The sequence below is a fragment of the Cnephaeus nilssonii genome, assembly GCF_951640355.1.
Source record: "Cnephaeus nilssonii genome assembly, chromosome: X".
Taxonomy (NCBI): domain Eukaryota; kingdom Metazoa; phylum Chordata; class Mammalia; order Chiroptera; family Vespertilionidae; genus Cnephaeus; species Cnephaeus nilssonii.
The window spans coordinates 76,110,159-76,126,649 of record NC_137071.1 but is presented as its reverse complement, the minus strand read 5'-3'; the positions used below and the strand labels follow the sequence as shown (position 1 = coordinate 76,126,649).

The 16,491-nt window shown below is 37.9% G+C and overlaps 1 protein-coding gene across 1 annotated transcript in view; it reads right to left on the bottom strand.

Moving 5' to 3' along the window:
* COL4A5 (collagen type IV alpha 5 chain) overlaps positions 1 to 16,491 on the bottom strand; it is a 325,412-nt gene that overhangs the window by 125,314 nt on the left and 183,607 nt on the right. The window contains exons 17-23 of the mRNA XM_079764916.1: positions 16,002 to 16,055; positions 14,262 to 14,303; positions 12,117 to 12,249; positions 7,259 to 7,432; positions 6,856 to 6,939; positions 4,006 to 4,098; positions 868 to 938 (exon numbers count right to left, since the gene is read on the bottom strand). Of these exons, the coding sequence (XP_079621042.1) occupies positions 868 to 938; positions 4,006 to 4,098; positions 6,856 to 6,939; positions 7,259 to 7,432; positions 12,117 to 12,249; positions 14,262 to 14,303; positions 16,002 to 16,055 (651 nt within the window). The remainder of the gene's footprint in view (positions 1 to 867; positions 939 to 4,005; positions 4,099 to 6,855; positions 6,940 to 7,258; positions 7,433 to 12,116; positions 12,250 to 14,261; positions 14,304 to 16,001; positions 16,056 to 16,491) is intronic.

Below are 16,491 nucleotides of genomic sequence, written 5' to 3'. Positions count from 1 at the left end.
ATCAAATGATATGAGGCACAGGAAAATGCTTCACAGACATTTGGTTAAAGTGTAAAATGTTTCCACCTGGCTATAAAGCAAGTCATGTTCCTGGGCTGAAGAAACTCCAAGGATGCTAGTCGCTAGGGAGAGGAAGCCAGGTGTTGCTACATGACATCATTACCCGGTACCCACAGCGACCGTTTCTGTACTGGGCTGTGGGCCGTATTTTGCGCCATGGGGTCTCAGCAGCATCAGCTGCGATTTGGTGGGCTATTGCTCCGGGGTGATGGCAGCCCATTTGGGAGAAGCCAAGTGTTGCTTTGTGGGTGCCAGGTCCATGGTGCCATTTCTCTGTAAATGGCCAGTGCGTGTCACTGCAGCTCCTGCATTGAGCGTCTGCCCCCTGGTGGTCAGTGCGCATCATTGCTACGGGTTGGATGGTTGGACACTTAGCATATTAGCCTTTTATATATATAATTGATTTCAGAAAGGAAGGGAGAGAAAGATAGAAACATCAATGATGAGAGAGAATCATTGATCAGATATCTCCTGTAGGCTCCCTACCTGGGCATGTTCTCTGATGGGGAATCAAATGATGACCTCCTGGTTCATAGGTCAATGCCGATCCACTGAGCCAAAATGGCTGGGCTCTTTGTATTTCTAAAACTTTCATTTCTCCAGTTTACCCCATCAACCCACCCAATAACATTTAGTGTACAAATCTATTAATCAAGAGAGTCCTGTGAGTCAGGGAGAATCAAGGAATCAAATAAATCACAATTTAATAGAAAAACTAAACTTCTTTAAAATATATCCACAAGTGAAAATCAAAGTGTAAATGGATTTATTTAACTTATTTTGTAGTATAATATACTCAAAACTTACTCTTAATCCTTTGGGACCAGTTTCACCAGCATGTCCTTTTTCACCCTTGTGTCCAGGAAAACCAAGAGATCCTAACACACACACACACACACACACACACACACACACACACACACACACAATAATGTGAGCTTTGAAGTTGAACCACTGACAAAGCATATAAAAATTAAGTCAGCAAGTCAAGTTTTAAAATAAGAACCCCATTCAATCCCATTTAAGAGGTCACATTTTTGTTTTCTGATTTTATTCTCTAAAAATGAAGAAATCATTCGTCCTTTTAAGTAAATCTAACATTTCATGTTACATACAATATTGTATTCTCAGGTACTTCCAACTCTAAATCCTCTCAAGAGTTCACAGCTAGCAAGCACTATGCACAGAGGCTCCTTTAACTATCCCACTGCCAAGGGGAGAAGGGGATAAGGGCAAGTCTGTATATCTTTCTTTGTTCTGACTTAAGCAATTTTCCCAGATCCTCATCAATTCTTTATTTAGTTTGTCACTCCCTAAAATTTGGTTTATGAGAAACTTTTGGTACTCAATGACTAGAGGAAATATTACTAAAGTAGGCATTCCCCAAATGGGTCCCTGAATCAGTGGAATCAGCATCACCTGAGTACTGGTTAGAATTACTAATTATTGGACCCTCACTCCAGATCTACTGAATCAGAAAATTTGGGGGTGGGACCCAGCAATCTGGGTTTTAATAAACCCTCCAGGTAATTCTGATGCACTCTCAAGTTTGAGAACCATTAAACTGAAGGTACAAGGCTAGATTATTAACTTCTAGTGGCAATTATAAGACTTTCCAAGTACCAAATGAATTGCTTTCCTTGGCAGATACACTGGACAGAAAGGTAAGAGATCTGGTGTCTAGTTTAAGCCCTGACATAGACATAAAGTTTGATTTTAAGATAATATAATATTGAGATATCCCAAGAGGTAGTTGAGTAAAAGATTTGTGGGTCAATGGATATTAAATATGGTTTTGATTAGACACATGAAAAAGAAATTACATATAAAAAGAGGAATATTGGCTATTGGTTACCAAACTCCTGTAGAATTCCCATTCCTTCATGACAACATGTGATACATCCCCAATGACTAAGCTCTACCACTGGAAAATATACTCAGGGGTCAGGTATTCCCCCAATTTTCTGGAAGAAAGAAGTCTGACGCTATATGAGTAATTTTTCTCACCATATATAAAACTAGAAGCCCGGTGCACGAAATTTGTGCACGGCGGGGGGTTGTCCCTCAGCCCAGCCTGTAACCTCTGCAATCTGGGACTCCTGGAGGGATGTCTGACTGCCCATTTAGGCCACCAGGATCAGGCCTAAATGGGCAGTCAGACATCCCTCTCACAATCCAGGACTGCTGGCTCCCAACTGCTTGCCTGCCTGCCTTCCTGATTGCCCCTAATCGCTTCTGCCTGCCAGCCTGATCACCCCCTAACCATTCCACTGCCAGCCTGGTTGATGCTTAACTGCTCCCCTGCCAGCCTGTGTGCCCCCAACTTCCCTCCTATGCCAGCCTGGTCACCCCTAACTGCCCTCTCCTGCAGGGTTGATCACCTCCAACTGCCCTCCTCTGCCGGCCTGGTCACCCCTAACTGCTCTCTCCTGCAGGGTTGATCACCTCCAACTGCTCTCCCTTGCAAACCTGGTCCCTCTCAACTGCCCTCCCTTGCAGGCTGGGTGCCTCCCAACTGCCCTCCCTTGCAAGCCTGGTCCCTCTCAACTGCCCTCCCTTGCAGGCCTGGTCCTTCTCAACTGCCCTCCCTTGCAGGCTGGGTGCCTCCAAACTGCCCTCTCCTGCTGGCCATCTTGTAGTGGCCATCTTGTGTCCACATGGGGGCAGGATCTTTGACCACATGGGGGCAGCTATATTGTGAGTTGCAGTGATGATCAATCTGTATAGTACTCTTTTATTAGATAAGATAGAGGCCTGGTGCACGGGTAGGGGCCAGCTGGTTTGCCCTGAAGGGTGTCCCGGATCAGGGTGGGGTTCCCTTGGGGCGTGGGGCGGCCTGAGCAAGGGGCCTGTGGTGGTTTGCAGGCCGGCCACGCCCCCTGGCAACGCAAGCAGAGGCCCTGGTATCTGGGATTTATTTTCCTTCTACAATTGAAACTTTGTAGCCTGGAGCGGAGCCAAGCCTGCTTCTCCCTCCAGGGCGGCAGCCATTTCTGTGGCAGTTAATTCACCTTCTACAATTGAAACTTTGTAGCCTTAAGCGGGTGAGCCCAGCCAGGGTGTGCGGAAAGCTTTGCTTCCCCTGTTGCCGCCGGCAACCCTGGCCTGCTCTCTCAAGCTCCATTCTGCCGCCATTTGTTTAAATTTGTTTACCTTCTATAATTGAAACTTTGTAGCTTGAGTGGAGGCTTAGGCCTGGCAAGGGCAGGCAGAAAGCTTGGCTTCCTCTGTTACCTAGGAAACCTTGCTCTCTGTGGCTGTAGCCATCTTGGTTTGGGTTAATTTGCATACTCTCCCTGATTGGCTGGTGGGTGTGGCTTGGCTGGTGGGCATGGCTTATGTAGTGGAGTGATGACTAATTTGCATATTACCATTTTATTAGAGAGGATAGGGGAGACATTTTTCCTGGACTAATATTGTCAAAATGTTTTAATAAAAACTGCTGGTAGCTTCAGCTATTAGAAACAAGAGCATAACTTATTTCATAGCAGATAGAGGCACTTCATATTTATTTATGAACTGGAGGCCTGGTGCACAAAATTCATGCACTGGGAGGGGGGTCTCTCAGCCCAGCCTGCACCCTCTCGCAGTCCGGACCCCCCAGGGGTCCTTAGTGCTGCTATGGAGGTGGGAGATGCTCCCACCACTGCTGCTGCACTCGCCAGCTGTGAGCCTGGCTTCTGGATAAGCAGCACTCCTTCTGTGGGAGCGCACTGACCACCAGGAGGCAGCTCCTGTATTGAGCATCTTTCCCCTAAGTGGTCAGTGTGCATCATAGTGACTGGTCATTCCGCCGTTCGGTCAATTTGCATATTAGCCTTTTATTATATAGGATATGAGTGACTAGCTATAAAATGAGAAACTGACATTATTCTGAAGCTACAAGCTCACTAATACCTAGCCAATAAATATTTTAAAATGATGCCCAGAGGCAGGATGTTTTACCTGGAGGACCTGGAAGACCTGGCAAACCAGGTTGACCTGGAGGCCCTGAAATACCAGTTCCAATACAGTTGAAGCAGGTGTCACCTTTGTCACCTAGAGAAAACCATCATAAAAGTATATTACTCATCTACCTTCTTTAGATAAGGTCTAAAGAAGTTAGCACTAAGGAACAATATTGCTACCTAACAGTGTAGTCAGAGAAGCCTATATCTATAATAGATTTATCTGATACATATTTACTGAGTGCCTACTGTGTGCTGAGCACTGTAGGTGTTTGTGATACATTGGCAAACAGATCAGAGAAAAATTCATGTCTCCATGTTGCTCACAATTTCCTAATGGAAAGGGATAATAAATAATGAAGGTGACAAATTATATATATGTTATGTTTACAGGAAAATGTAGAGCTGGATAAATGGGATTGAACATGTAAGGATAGTTAGCAGCATGCAATTTTACATAGGGCGGTCAGGATAGACCTTAGTGAGAAGATGATACATAATAAAAAACTTAAAGGATGTGGTACATGCACAGTAAGTATAGAGTATTCTAGGCAAAATTAATGAGACCAGATTTTTGGAGCAGAGTGAGAAAGGAGAACTGGGTCAGAAAGTTAACAGTTTATAATGAGTGGCATATCATAAAACATCACACAAGCACGATAAATACTGTGGCTTTAACTATGAGTGAAATGAGAATCTAGTAGAAGAATTTAAGCAGAAAAGCAGCTTGATATACCTTAAGGTTTAAAAGAAAGATTTTGGCTGAAATCGGTTTGGCTCAGTGGATAGAGCGTCGACCTGTGGACTCAAGGGTCCCAGGTTCGATTCAGGTCAAGGGCATGTACCTTGGTTGCAGGCACATCCCCAATAGGGGGTGTGCAAGAGGCAGCTGATCAATGTTTCTCTCTCATCGATGTTTCTGACTCTCTATCCCTCTCTCTTCCTCTCTGTAAAAAATCAATAAAATATATACAAAAATAAAATAAAAGAAAGATTTTGGCTGGGGTAGAAACCTGGTGACTGTTTAAGTGGCTACTGCTGCAGTGATCTAGGATAAATGGCAACTCTCCCAGAGTGACACCAATGAAGATGATGAGAATTGGCTTAATTCTGAACAGATTTTACAGTAAAACCAATGAGGTTTTATCATGTGTCACATACAGAATCCAAAAGGAGAGGGGAATCAAGGGTGATGTCAAGGTTTTTAGCTCAAGCAATCAGAAGGCTAGAGTGGCCTGCTTTTAATAAGAAGGAAAATATGTTACTGGCAAAATTATGGGGAAGGAGGTGGTAGAGGTAAGACTTCAATTTAATCAGGATGTGAAGTTTAAATGTTAAGTAGACAGTTGGACATACTAATCTAGAGGAAAATACTTTTATCTGGACAGAAAACATAAATGTAGAAGACATTGGCAAGTAGATAGTATATAAAATCTTGAGAGTTAATGAATAAGCTTAGAAGAGAAGAGGAAAGAAGGCCAGAAGTCTGGAATATTCCAAAATTAAAAGTTGGGTAGATAATTCTAAAATGCATATGAAAATGTAAAGTAAGCCAAGATAAAGGTATAATAATTTAGCTTGGAATTGGTGTAAGGAGAAAAAGTATAACAATGGAACAAAATAAAGAGGTCAGAAACAGACTCATACATAAATAGTCAAAAGATTTACAACAAAATTGCTAATGCAAGAAAATGATGCTCTTTTGTACAATGGTATTGAATCAATTGGATATACATATGAGAAAAAATGAACTTTGATTCCCTGCTTCAAACTATACACAAAATTTAATTGAAGACAGCCCTGGCTGGTGTGGTTCAGTTGGTTGAACATCATCCCATGCAGCAACAGGTCACAGGTTCAATTTCTGGTCAGGGCTCCTGCCAGGGTTGTGGGCTCAAGCCCTAGTAGGGGGTGTAAATGACGCAGCTGATCAATGTTTCACTTTCATATCAACATCTCTCTCTCTCTCTCCTTCCATCCTCCCTCCCTCCCTCCCCTCAAAATAAATTGAAGATAGACCAAAGATCAAAACACAAAGGCAAACTGGTAAGAGTTCTAGGGAAAAAATTATCAGGTCCTTTGGGTTAGCAAATATTATAAACAGGACATAAACAGTACTAACAATAAAAATGACATTAATAATAGGAATTCTTTTAATTAATAACTTCTGTTCAAGAAAAGATACAAGTAAAAAGCAAGGCACAGAATATAGGGAGAAGATAGTTTTGGCTTTGAATAGGAGTATTAACAATAATAGGCAGGAAGGCAGAATATATGGGCAGATACAAGTAGGTGGGTAAATGTCATAGCAATCTGAGCAAGTTCTATTGTTATTGCTTCAAATGGTCAGTGAAGGAGGAAGCAAAGTCAGAATCTTAAAATGAGAATGGAAGAGGAAGTGTTAAAAGTATGAAGAGAAGATGCAGGCTTATTAGAGGTGGTAACTTGGACTCGCCAGGGCTGTTTTTCTCCCGAGTACAACGAAGTGAGTGGAGGGTAAAGGAGTCAAGGGTTTATACATGGAATTGATTATAATGAATTGATCATGGAATTTAAGGTAGGTTAAGAGGGAAGAAAAAACACCAAAACGCTGAGCGGTAGTCAAAGTTGGTACGTCTCATTGAGGTTAAAGTAATGTTGGAGTCACTTTATTAGTTAGTAAGCTAAAAAGATAGAGACAGTGGTCAGAAAATGGGACTAATGAAATCAAGGTTATGGCAGTGTGTACTATTGGAAATAAAATGGTCTTAGGTATGTCCATGGGAGTGAATGGCTGAGATAGGATGGAGGATATAGGGGATTTTGCTAATGATTTGAAAGAATGAAGAAATAATTATGAGGATCAAACCTTTCACTCCTTGTTCTCCTTGGAGTCCTCTATCACCTGGAGATCCTGGAGGGCCTGGGGGGCCTGGTTCACACATCTCACCACCTGAGATAAGATAAAGAAAGGATAGCAAATTAATTGTTGTGAAATGTCCAGAAGACTAAACAAACAAAAAGCCTGACAAGCTAGAGAAAAAGACTTCTTTTTAGTTACTCTCTGCAGTAATACCACTACCTGTATAATATTGGTGAGAATTTGAAGAGCAAATTTAAACCTCAAAGAATCACTAAAAATAAAAAGTAGAAGTTGATGTAGAATCACATAGATAACAGAAACACAAAGAATGATAGCGAATTTCAGCCAGATTTACTTATAAATGAAAACAAAATACAACAATAGAGATTAGGAGAAAAGAATAGCTTACTAGGAGGGATGTGAGGACCTGGAGGGCCAGGAGGCCCTGGAAGGCCAGGAGGCCCAGGCTGTCCATCAAATCCAGGGGGTCCAGGAATAGAAATTCCAGGTGGACCTTCATCACCTTTCTGTCCCCTTTCTCCAGGAAAACCAGGGAGACCAGGAGGACCCATAACTGCAGTCCCTAAGATTAAAAAAAATATTTAGTTGCAGGAGAAGAAACAATTCACAGAGTTACCATTATTTTGCCTCCTGTCTTCAGAGGTATATTCTGCTGTTTTGTGAGACATTATGAGGGGGGGGGGATGAAAAACATTTAAATGATCAACATTATCTTATTTTAGGGATATTACTTTAGTTCTCAATGAGACATTAAATAATGATAATAATGATAAGATATCCTTTAATGTATAATGCCTGTTATATTCTTACTGTTTTCTATGAGAATCAATATCTGAAGAAAGGATGAAAAGTTTCAAATACCATAAGTACCAGTTTGTGTGTAAGAAAGAATAATTTAAAGCAGCTTTATTACATTTGGAAATATACTAATAACTCTCTACCTACTCTTCTTTGATACTGTGATCTTTTAATCTTAAAAATACTAGGAAGCCTTTAGAAAGAGAAAAATAGGCATTTCAAAGTTTCCATATGTATGTTTCTGGACATTCTTCTGTTCTATCTATTCCTACACCACTGACACACTTTTTCATTACTACAGCTTTACAATGATTTCAGAACTGGTAAGGAGGATCAAACCTTTCACTCCTTGTTCTCCTTGGAGTCCTCTATCACCTGGAGATCCTGGAGGGCCTGGGGGGCCTGCTTTGTTCTTTTTAAAAACCATATTAATTACACTTATAAATTTACTTTTCTAAATAAATTTTACAATCAGCTTGTTAGTTTCATTGTAAAAACGTATCAGGATTTTGAATTAGATTAATTTGAATTTAAAGATTAAATTTTGGTAGAATCTTCTGTTTATAATATAGAGTTCTCACATCAAGTAATAAAGTATATCTCTCCATTAATTTATTAATTTTATATTATTTAATAACTAGTAGCCCAACGCGCGATATTGCGTGCAGGAGGCAGAAGCAAGCGTGGACGCCAGGAGGGAGCTGTGCTGCTTCCATGGGAGGTGGACCCGCCATCTCCTCTCTGGGCCTGTGCTCAGCCATGGTGGCTGTGGGCCGGTCCCCCTATCCACCAGAGGCCCTCTGCAGCTGGGGCATTGCCACGGCGACTAAGTAAGCATCCCACCCAGGCTGCACCATGCCCGCTGCCCAAAGGCCCTCCGTCACCGTGGCAATGAAGCAAGCATTCCGCCAGGCCGCTCACACTGCCCACTCTCAGTGGCAGCCACCCTAGGACTAGGGGACTCCGGTGCGGCTGAGGGGACTGGGTGCCACCATCTTGTGGCTATGGGTGCCTCCATCTTTGTGACGGAATGATGGTTAATTTGCATTATACCCTTTTATTAGATAGGATATTTTACAAAATTCTGCAGAGATGCTCTAGCTGGTTTGACTCAGTGGATAGCACTTAGGCCTGCGGACTGAAGGGTCCCAATTTCGATTCTGGTCAAGGGCACATGCTCAGGTTGCAGGCTTGATCCCCAGTAGGGGGCGTGCAGGAGGCAGCCAATCAATGATTCTCTCTCATCATTGATGTTTCTATCTCTCCCTCCCTCTCTAAAATCAATAAAAATATACTTTAAAAAAAGTCTGCAGAGTTCTTACATATCTTTTGTTGGGTTTATTCATAAGTTAATTACTATTGTGAATTTTACTGCTATTACTATTTTTAACTAGAATTTTTCTGTTATATGTTTAAATTTTTATTGCTGATATAGAAAAGGCATATTATTTAAGTATACAACTCATTTCTGGCTACCTTGCAAACATTCTAAGTTCTGATAATTTGCCCTTTGATATTTCAGACTTTCTGGGTTTGTGGATAACCATTTGGTGTGTTTTTCCTGTTCTATCCTTACACCTCTTTCTTTCTTCCAGAATTAGTGCCCTGGCTGTGATCACCAGTATAAGAACAAATAGTATCGGTGGCTCTGAGTATCATTATCTTTTTTTTCTTTTCTTGATAAGGATGTTCCTGATGTTTCACCACAAAGTATGACATTTCATCTACAGTCCTGTACTTCCTGTATGAAGTACATAGTTGCATCAAGTTAAAGTACAGTACTTTCGGCCGTATAAGACGACTGGGCGTATAAGATTTTCCTGGGTTAAAAAGTCGTTTTATACGCCGGAAAATATGGTATATTGGACTATATTGATGGGATTAGATTAAGGTGACCAGATTTTAACATTGGTAAAGCAGGACAGCATTGACGGGGGGGGGGGGGGGGGGGGGGGGGGAGGGTTCTTGATTAAAAATTTGGTCTATATGGAGCAACAAAAATTTTCATAGAACGCAAAAATAGTATTGTAATATATTTTTTTGAATTTCAACATAAGTACAATTTACAAATATAATAAATAAAAAATTATGTATAGTATTTTATTCTTTGGCATATTTCTCATTTGAGTGAATTTTTTTTTAGTAGATTGCTGTTGTTGTTTAAAAGGTCATGAATTTGCCATAACGTAAGTCTTAAATGTCATTTTCAAGGCCGGTGCTAGACTTTTTGCCGCCACTATAAAATATAAATAATACAAGTACTGTCTGCTAAATTCAAGAAAATTTATGTATTTATGAAATAAATAAATAAATTACTTACCTAAATTATCTGAATAGCTGATTTGTAATGACACCACTTGTTTAACTAGCTTACTAGCACGCAGTATGATGTGTATCGTCTGAGAGACAGTTACAAAATGTTTTTGTCGTTGCCAATCCCAAAAAATGCCATTGTTCATTAAGTCCAAACAATGGTGGTCGAATTCTAACAACTGATCAACAATGCGAACTTTGATAAGCAGTTCTCGATAATCAGTTATCAACAATTATTTGTTATTAAAGTTTAACATTATAAAATTAACAAAAATAATATAAAACTCATATCCTGGCTAAATAGCCACACGGCCTCCGAAAACCGTATATTCCCTTCCCGTTCTCCCACCGTTCCCTAGCTTGTCATGCATTCTTTCCAAAAATCGGGACTTTTTTAAAATGCCGCGGGACGCGGGACAAATTGTTAAAAATCGGGACTGTCCCGCCAAAAGCGGGAAGTCTGGTCACCTTAGATTAGATATAATGGATTAGATAAATTGGACTACCGTATTTTCTGGCGTATAAGACGACTTTTTAACCCAGGAAAATCTTATACGCCCAGTCATCTTATACGCCGGAAAATACGGTAGCTACCTTTTAAGATTTTTTTCCTTTTAACAATCAATGGATATTAAATTTTATTGACTGATTTCTCTGTATCTATTGGCCTATTTTCTTTTAATCTATCAGTGTAGTCAACTACAGTAATGTTGAACCATCCTTGCAATCTTAGGTTGGCTTAATTTGATAATATTTTTTTAGGATTATTTTTTCTGTGTTCATTAATGAGATTGATTTACTGTATAGTTATTTCTAGTGTCATCTCCTTGGTTCTTTGGTATCAATGCTATTCACTTGAGTTTTCTTTATTTAAAAATGTTCTAAAATATGAGAATTATATGCTCAATAGCTTGGTAGAATTCATTGGAAAAAAATCTATAAAACCAACCATAATACCAATGCATTCCAATAGAGATCTTTAACATTTCAAAATCTTCTATGGTAATTTATCTGTACTTAGATTTAGAAATATACTTTCTCAGGACAATTTTGCTAATTTATGTTTTCTGCTTCTTAAGGAATGTATATTTAATCTAGAATTTCAAATAAATTGATATAGCTTTATATTTATCTTGTAATTAAAAAATTTAATTGTATTTATGGCAATAATCATTTTTCTTTACTGATTTTATTTGTGCCTCCTCTTGCCTTTATATTCTTTGCTTTATTTTTACCTTTATAAAGTTTTTCATTTTATTTTGTTTGTCCTTGCATTCCTTTTTATCCATTCATCTGCACTTAGGCTGTTTCCAAATCTTAGCTATTATAAATTGTGCTGCTATGAACATATGGGTGCATATTTTCTTTCTGATGAGTGTTTCAGGTTTCTTAGGATATATTCCTAGAAATGGGATCACTGGGTCAAATGGGAGTTCTATTTTTAACTTTTTGAGGAAATTCCATACTGTTCTCCACAGTGGCTACACCAGTCTGCATTCCCAGTCTTGACAACACTTGTTGTTTGTTGCTTTGTTGAGAAAGTCTACAGTAACAGTGGGGAAGTTTCTGTCAATTAAAAGATACTCATGTCTTCTATTGCCGTGTTCACCTTGGAACTAGTAAGATAATATTGTATATGTGCATTAGTAAAGAAGCTACAAATGAGAAAGGATATAGAAAGACTAGCAGCCTGAATCTGTTAATCAGTACATTCTTGGTAGCATATTAAGTCACTGTCCTTTCTTAACAATCTGATCTTGCAAGACCTATTTTCCTAATTACTCCCAATTTACAATGGGCCATAAACAAAAGAATGTAACAGCTTAGCTAGAGGCACTACCCAGAACAGGCATTTAGATACAATCTAACTTCCTCATTCTAACTGACTCAAGAGGAGCTGTGAAGCCCACCACAAAAGCCTGGTAGTTAGGAAACAGATAGAAAACAAAGAAACCTAGGAATGTACAGTATATATGGGGCAATCTCATTGTATCACTTGCTCAGGCTTTGGATCTTTGTATCAGCACTGCTTGATTAAAGAAAGGTCTCTCCTGAAACCTCCGAGTGTTTGACTGTTGCCTTTTTGTGCCAATTCCATAACACAAACACAAGAGCATTAGTACAGTCCCTTTTACCTGGAGGTCCAGGAAGGCCAGGTAGACCCTGTATTCCAGGAAATCCTTGTTCTCCTTTTTCTCCAGGCAAGCCAGGTAATCCCATGTTTCCTTTTTCTCCTACAGTTACACCAGTCCCAGGCCTAGGAATTACCTTTATTATAAAAGAAAGAAAAAGAACTCAAAAAAGCAGAATCTCGTTCTCCAGAAGATAACCTAGCAGCTACATCTGATTATAACATCATCATTTTCACAAAGTGCTGAGATGCAAAATCATTGACCATTACAAAGATTGAGTCACATTCTATATCACTCCTTCAACTGATTAGAAATCAAAAACCATTTATAATATTACCACTCTCCTGAGCTCCAGGATTATAGAGCTATCATTATTTTAGATGTATATTGCCTTATAATTCACATTCAATTCATTGCAATCACTTAACCAAGCCTGATCAGTCTTTACTGCAAATGTCTCTCTAGTTTTCCCTCTTCTTTTCTTTTGCCACAGTTACTATCCTTACCTCACATTTGGACTAACAGAAGCACCTTTGAATTTTTCCTCTTGAATCCAAATCTATTGCTAGGATATGCTTCCTCAAAACCTAATTTTTCTGTGTTTAAAGACTCAAAATTGTTCACTACTTCTTACTATAACTTATGCTACTTTTAACCCTGTCCTCTGTCAAGTCACTTTTTACTTCCAATACCTTTCTTACCTTTTTCATCTCCGGCTATTACTAGTGATGAATTTTTAGTAGAGTGAGGTCTATTTGATTATAACCACTTCATGCAACTTGCACATCCTTGTCTTTGCTTTTGAATATGCCATTTTATTTTTAATTTTTTTAATATGCCATTTTAAATATCAATAATGCCTTCTTCCAACCTTTCCCTTTATTAACCCATTTTTTTCTTTCTCTTAAAAAAAAGAAAAAGAAAACTTATCTCTTCCAGGAAGACTTTATTGATTAAAATCAATGAACTGATTATTCCTTTTCTCTCTTTCTTCTTAGAACCTTAGCATCTAAAGGATTTCATATTAAATAAATACAAAAAAATTAATTTCTTAGAGCTATAAAGGTTAGTAAGCTTTAAATTTAAGAAAGTATCCGTCCAAGGTACAAATCAACACTTACTGGAAAAGTGTGATATTTCACTGGATATAAGAAACATTCAGACAAAAGAACACTGAAAGTTGTGGGACCTAGAATTGGGATAGCAATTCAAAGGGGAAAGTGAGATGCTGGAAAGAACTGATTCTCAAAATTTCCATGTTTTCTGATCTTCATAAAAATTTTATCATCTTATTTGATAAAGAAATGATTTCTTAGAGTACTAAAACTGATTTTAAAATTAAAGTGAATAAAATTATATAATATTTTAAAAAGTATATCCTCGTTAGATTTTAATAAGGTACTAAGTATCAATATCTGAAGCTCACTATGGGAGAAAGAATATAATTATATCTGAGTACATAGATTTCATGGCACTTGCACATTGCAGATTTAATACAGTTTAAAGTCAAGAGTTTTACCAAATTTCAGCCAAAGAAAAACCAATCTGTCAAATTGCAACATGATATTTTATTCTTAATAAGATGAAAATATATTTGATTTAAATTTCATGGTGGATGCAAACATGACAGAAGATCTGTAAATTCCCAATTATTATTTCATGAAGCAGTTTGCTACATTTGTTATTAAAGGTCCCTAGAAGAACCCACTCAGGGGGGAAAAGAGGTGTGACTCAGACAATTACAAATTGAGAAAACCTCCTTAGATTAAATTCTTCTTTACCTTGAGCTTTGCAGGGGAAATGACCAATTCCTAGCTCCCCAACAGTTTCTTTTATTGAAACTTTGTAAGCAACACTTGCACCACCTGCTGGTTACTTGAAAAATGATTTGGTAATCATGATGCAAAACAACCCAATCTCATAATTTTGGAACTTTACTGTGGAGACGTAATACACAGACAGAACAATACAAAGACTTTGAGGTCAACATCACTAACATTTTTAGATGTAAAGATTTTTAAGACAGTAGAAATTGATAATGACTTGGAATTTTGTGTTCTATTAGGAAAGGGTACATAGTATATAATTAAGGCACAAAAATGAAAATTCATTAATACATTTGATAAAGGAAGACTAAGAAAAACTTACAAGTCCAGGAGGGCCAGGTGGGCCAATGTCACCTTTTTGGCCCTGTTCAATACAGTTTTAAAATAGGTTAGTAAAAGTCACATTGAAACATCCATTTCTTCAAAAACATAACAGATAACTAAGATTCATAAAGTCCCAGAAATCCATAATAAAATATATCAAACACTATATCATGAGGTAAACAAAACAATAGTGACCTAAGACTACGAAGACCTGTGATGCTGTTTCAGATTTACTAGCTATACAATCTTGACCAAATAAATTAATTTCTCTGTCTTATCTATAGGGTAGGATTCTAAGATATTTCTAGCTCTAACATCTTTTATTTTAAAATTCATATTTTCTAAGAAACTTTAAATATTTTATAAAGAATATACTGAATAAAAAATTTGTACCAATATAATTAGTTTAAACCATTACATATTTATATGTTTAGTCATGTTTCTTTTCATAAAACTTGTCAAGGTCATAAATTTAGTGTAATTTCCATTATTGACAGATATATTATAGCTGATGGACTTAAGTATATCAGGAATAGCTAATAAATCATAATTACTTTTGTGACTTTGCTCTCAGTAGTTAATGAAAAACAAATCCAGACAAAACTATTACCCTTAACCACTAGCTAAAACAGCATGAAGAACACAGTATTCAATTTTTACTCTACTGGCCAAGACCTAAGAATAGATTTCTCTACCATAACTCTACTCTTGTTCTAGACTTGTTTATAGAAACCTATCTATAAGCTCTTTTTACTTTAAAAAGTTGTTCTGTCTTAGCCCTGGCTGGTGTTCCTCAGTTGGTTGGAGCATCCACTGTTCACCAAAAGATAGTAGGTTCGATTATCAGCTAGGGCACATACCCAGGTTACAGGTTTGATTGCTTATGGGAGACAATCGATCAATGTTTCTCTCTCAAATCAATGAAAAAAGTTACTCTGTCCTATAACTTTTTACTTAATACTTGAAAAAACAACCGTATTCTCTGAGTATATGTAATTTCCTTTATTCTACTTGTGCCTCTTACTTCAAAATAAAACTCAGATATAATTTTGAGATAAACCACCATTTAAATAGTGCCCTCAGAATACATTTAAGTTTGTAACACCTTGCCTGCAAAACAAAGTTTTTCAGTTTGGGTTTTCATACAAAGCAATTAGAGACCATAGAGATTGGAAAACTGGATATTTTGTGATCTGTTATATATATGGGAATTGTGCGCTTCATACATTCTTTCAAAGTCACTTTTAAAATAGGCAACTAAATAAATTTCTACTGTCAGGCTGCATAGCCAAATGAAAGAAAAAAGCAGCAAAGAATTAGTCACAGCCTTCTAGACAATAATTGCATACAGAATGGAAATGTTTTGTGAAGACATTCTAAAGTCATAACTATAAGCCTTTTTAGTAGGAGGACCTCACTAAAATAGTGCTGAATCTTCTTTCTGGAGAACAAAAATTTTGCAGATACATATTTAAAGTAAAGGCATCAACTTTTCACAATGGAAATGCTAAAATTAAACAATTCTTCATGGACTGTGATTTAGAACAATGGATGAAAATTCAGAGGAAGTGGTATTTGAAAAAAGAGGGCAACATCAAAAGATGGATAAAGAATGTATGTTTTGAATACAAAAGCTAGTTATTTAGAACTTTTCATTTATAACTCAGTCTTGGGAGATAAATGAATTATTATTATAACTAGGATAAAATCAGTCACTTCAAAGTATTAAAAGTCTTACCTTTTCTCCAATCCTTCCTGGTTCACCAGGGTAACCAGGATCACCAGGCAAACCCTGTTAAAACACAGAGGACAGTGTGACATCAGCAAAATGATGAAGTAAGGGAATCTCCAAATCTTCCCCTCCATAAAAAAAAATAGCTGGAGTCAACCCTTTTAGAACTCTAGAAATTAGCCAAAGGCTTGCAGCCATCCAGGAAGCATTTATTGAAAACAAGTGACATTTTAATTTGCTCTATCTATTCCCATCATCCCTCCTCAGCTTCGCAGTAGCTTCAAAAACCAATAGTACTTAATCAAAAAGACCCCACTGGCAAGACTACCTTTGTTTGACCTAATTTGAGTTCTCCCAATACAGAGAACAGCCTTTTCCCTAGGTATAGCTATAGAAAACAATCAGGCAAATTGTTGAATATCATGGCTGCTAATCATTAAACAAAGACAAAATGTTCCAAAAGAAACCAGGAACTGAGGCCCTGAATTTGCCTCCT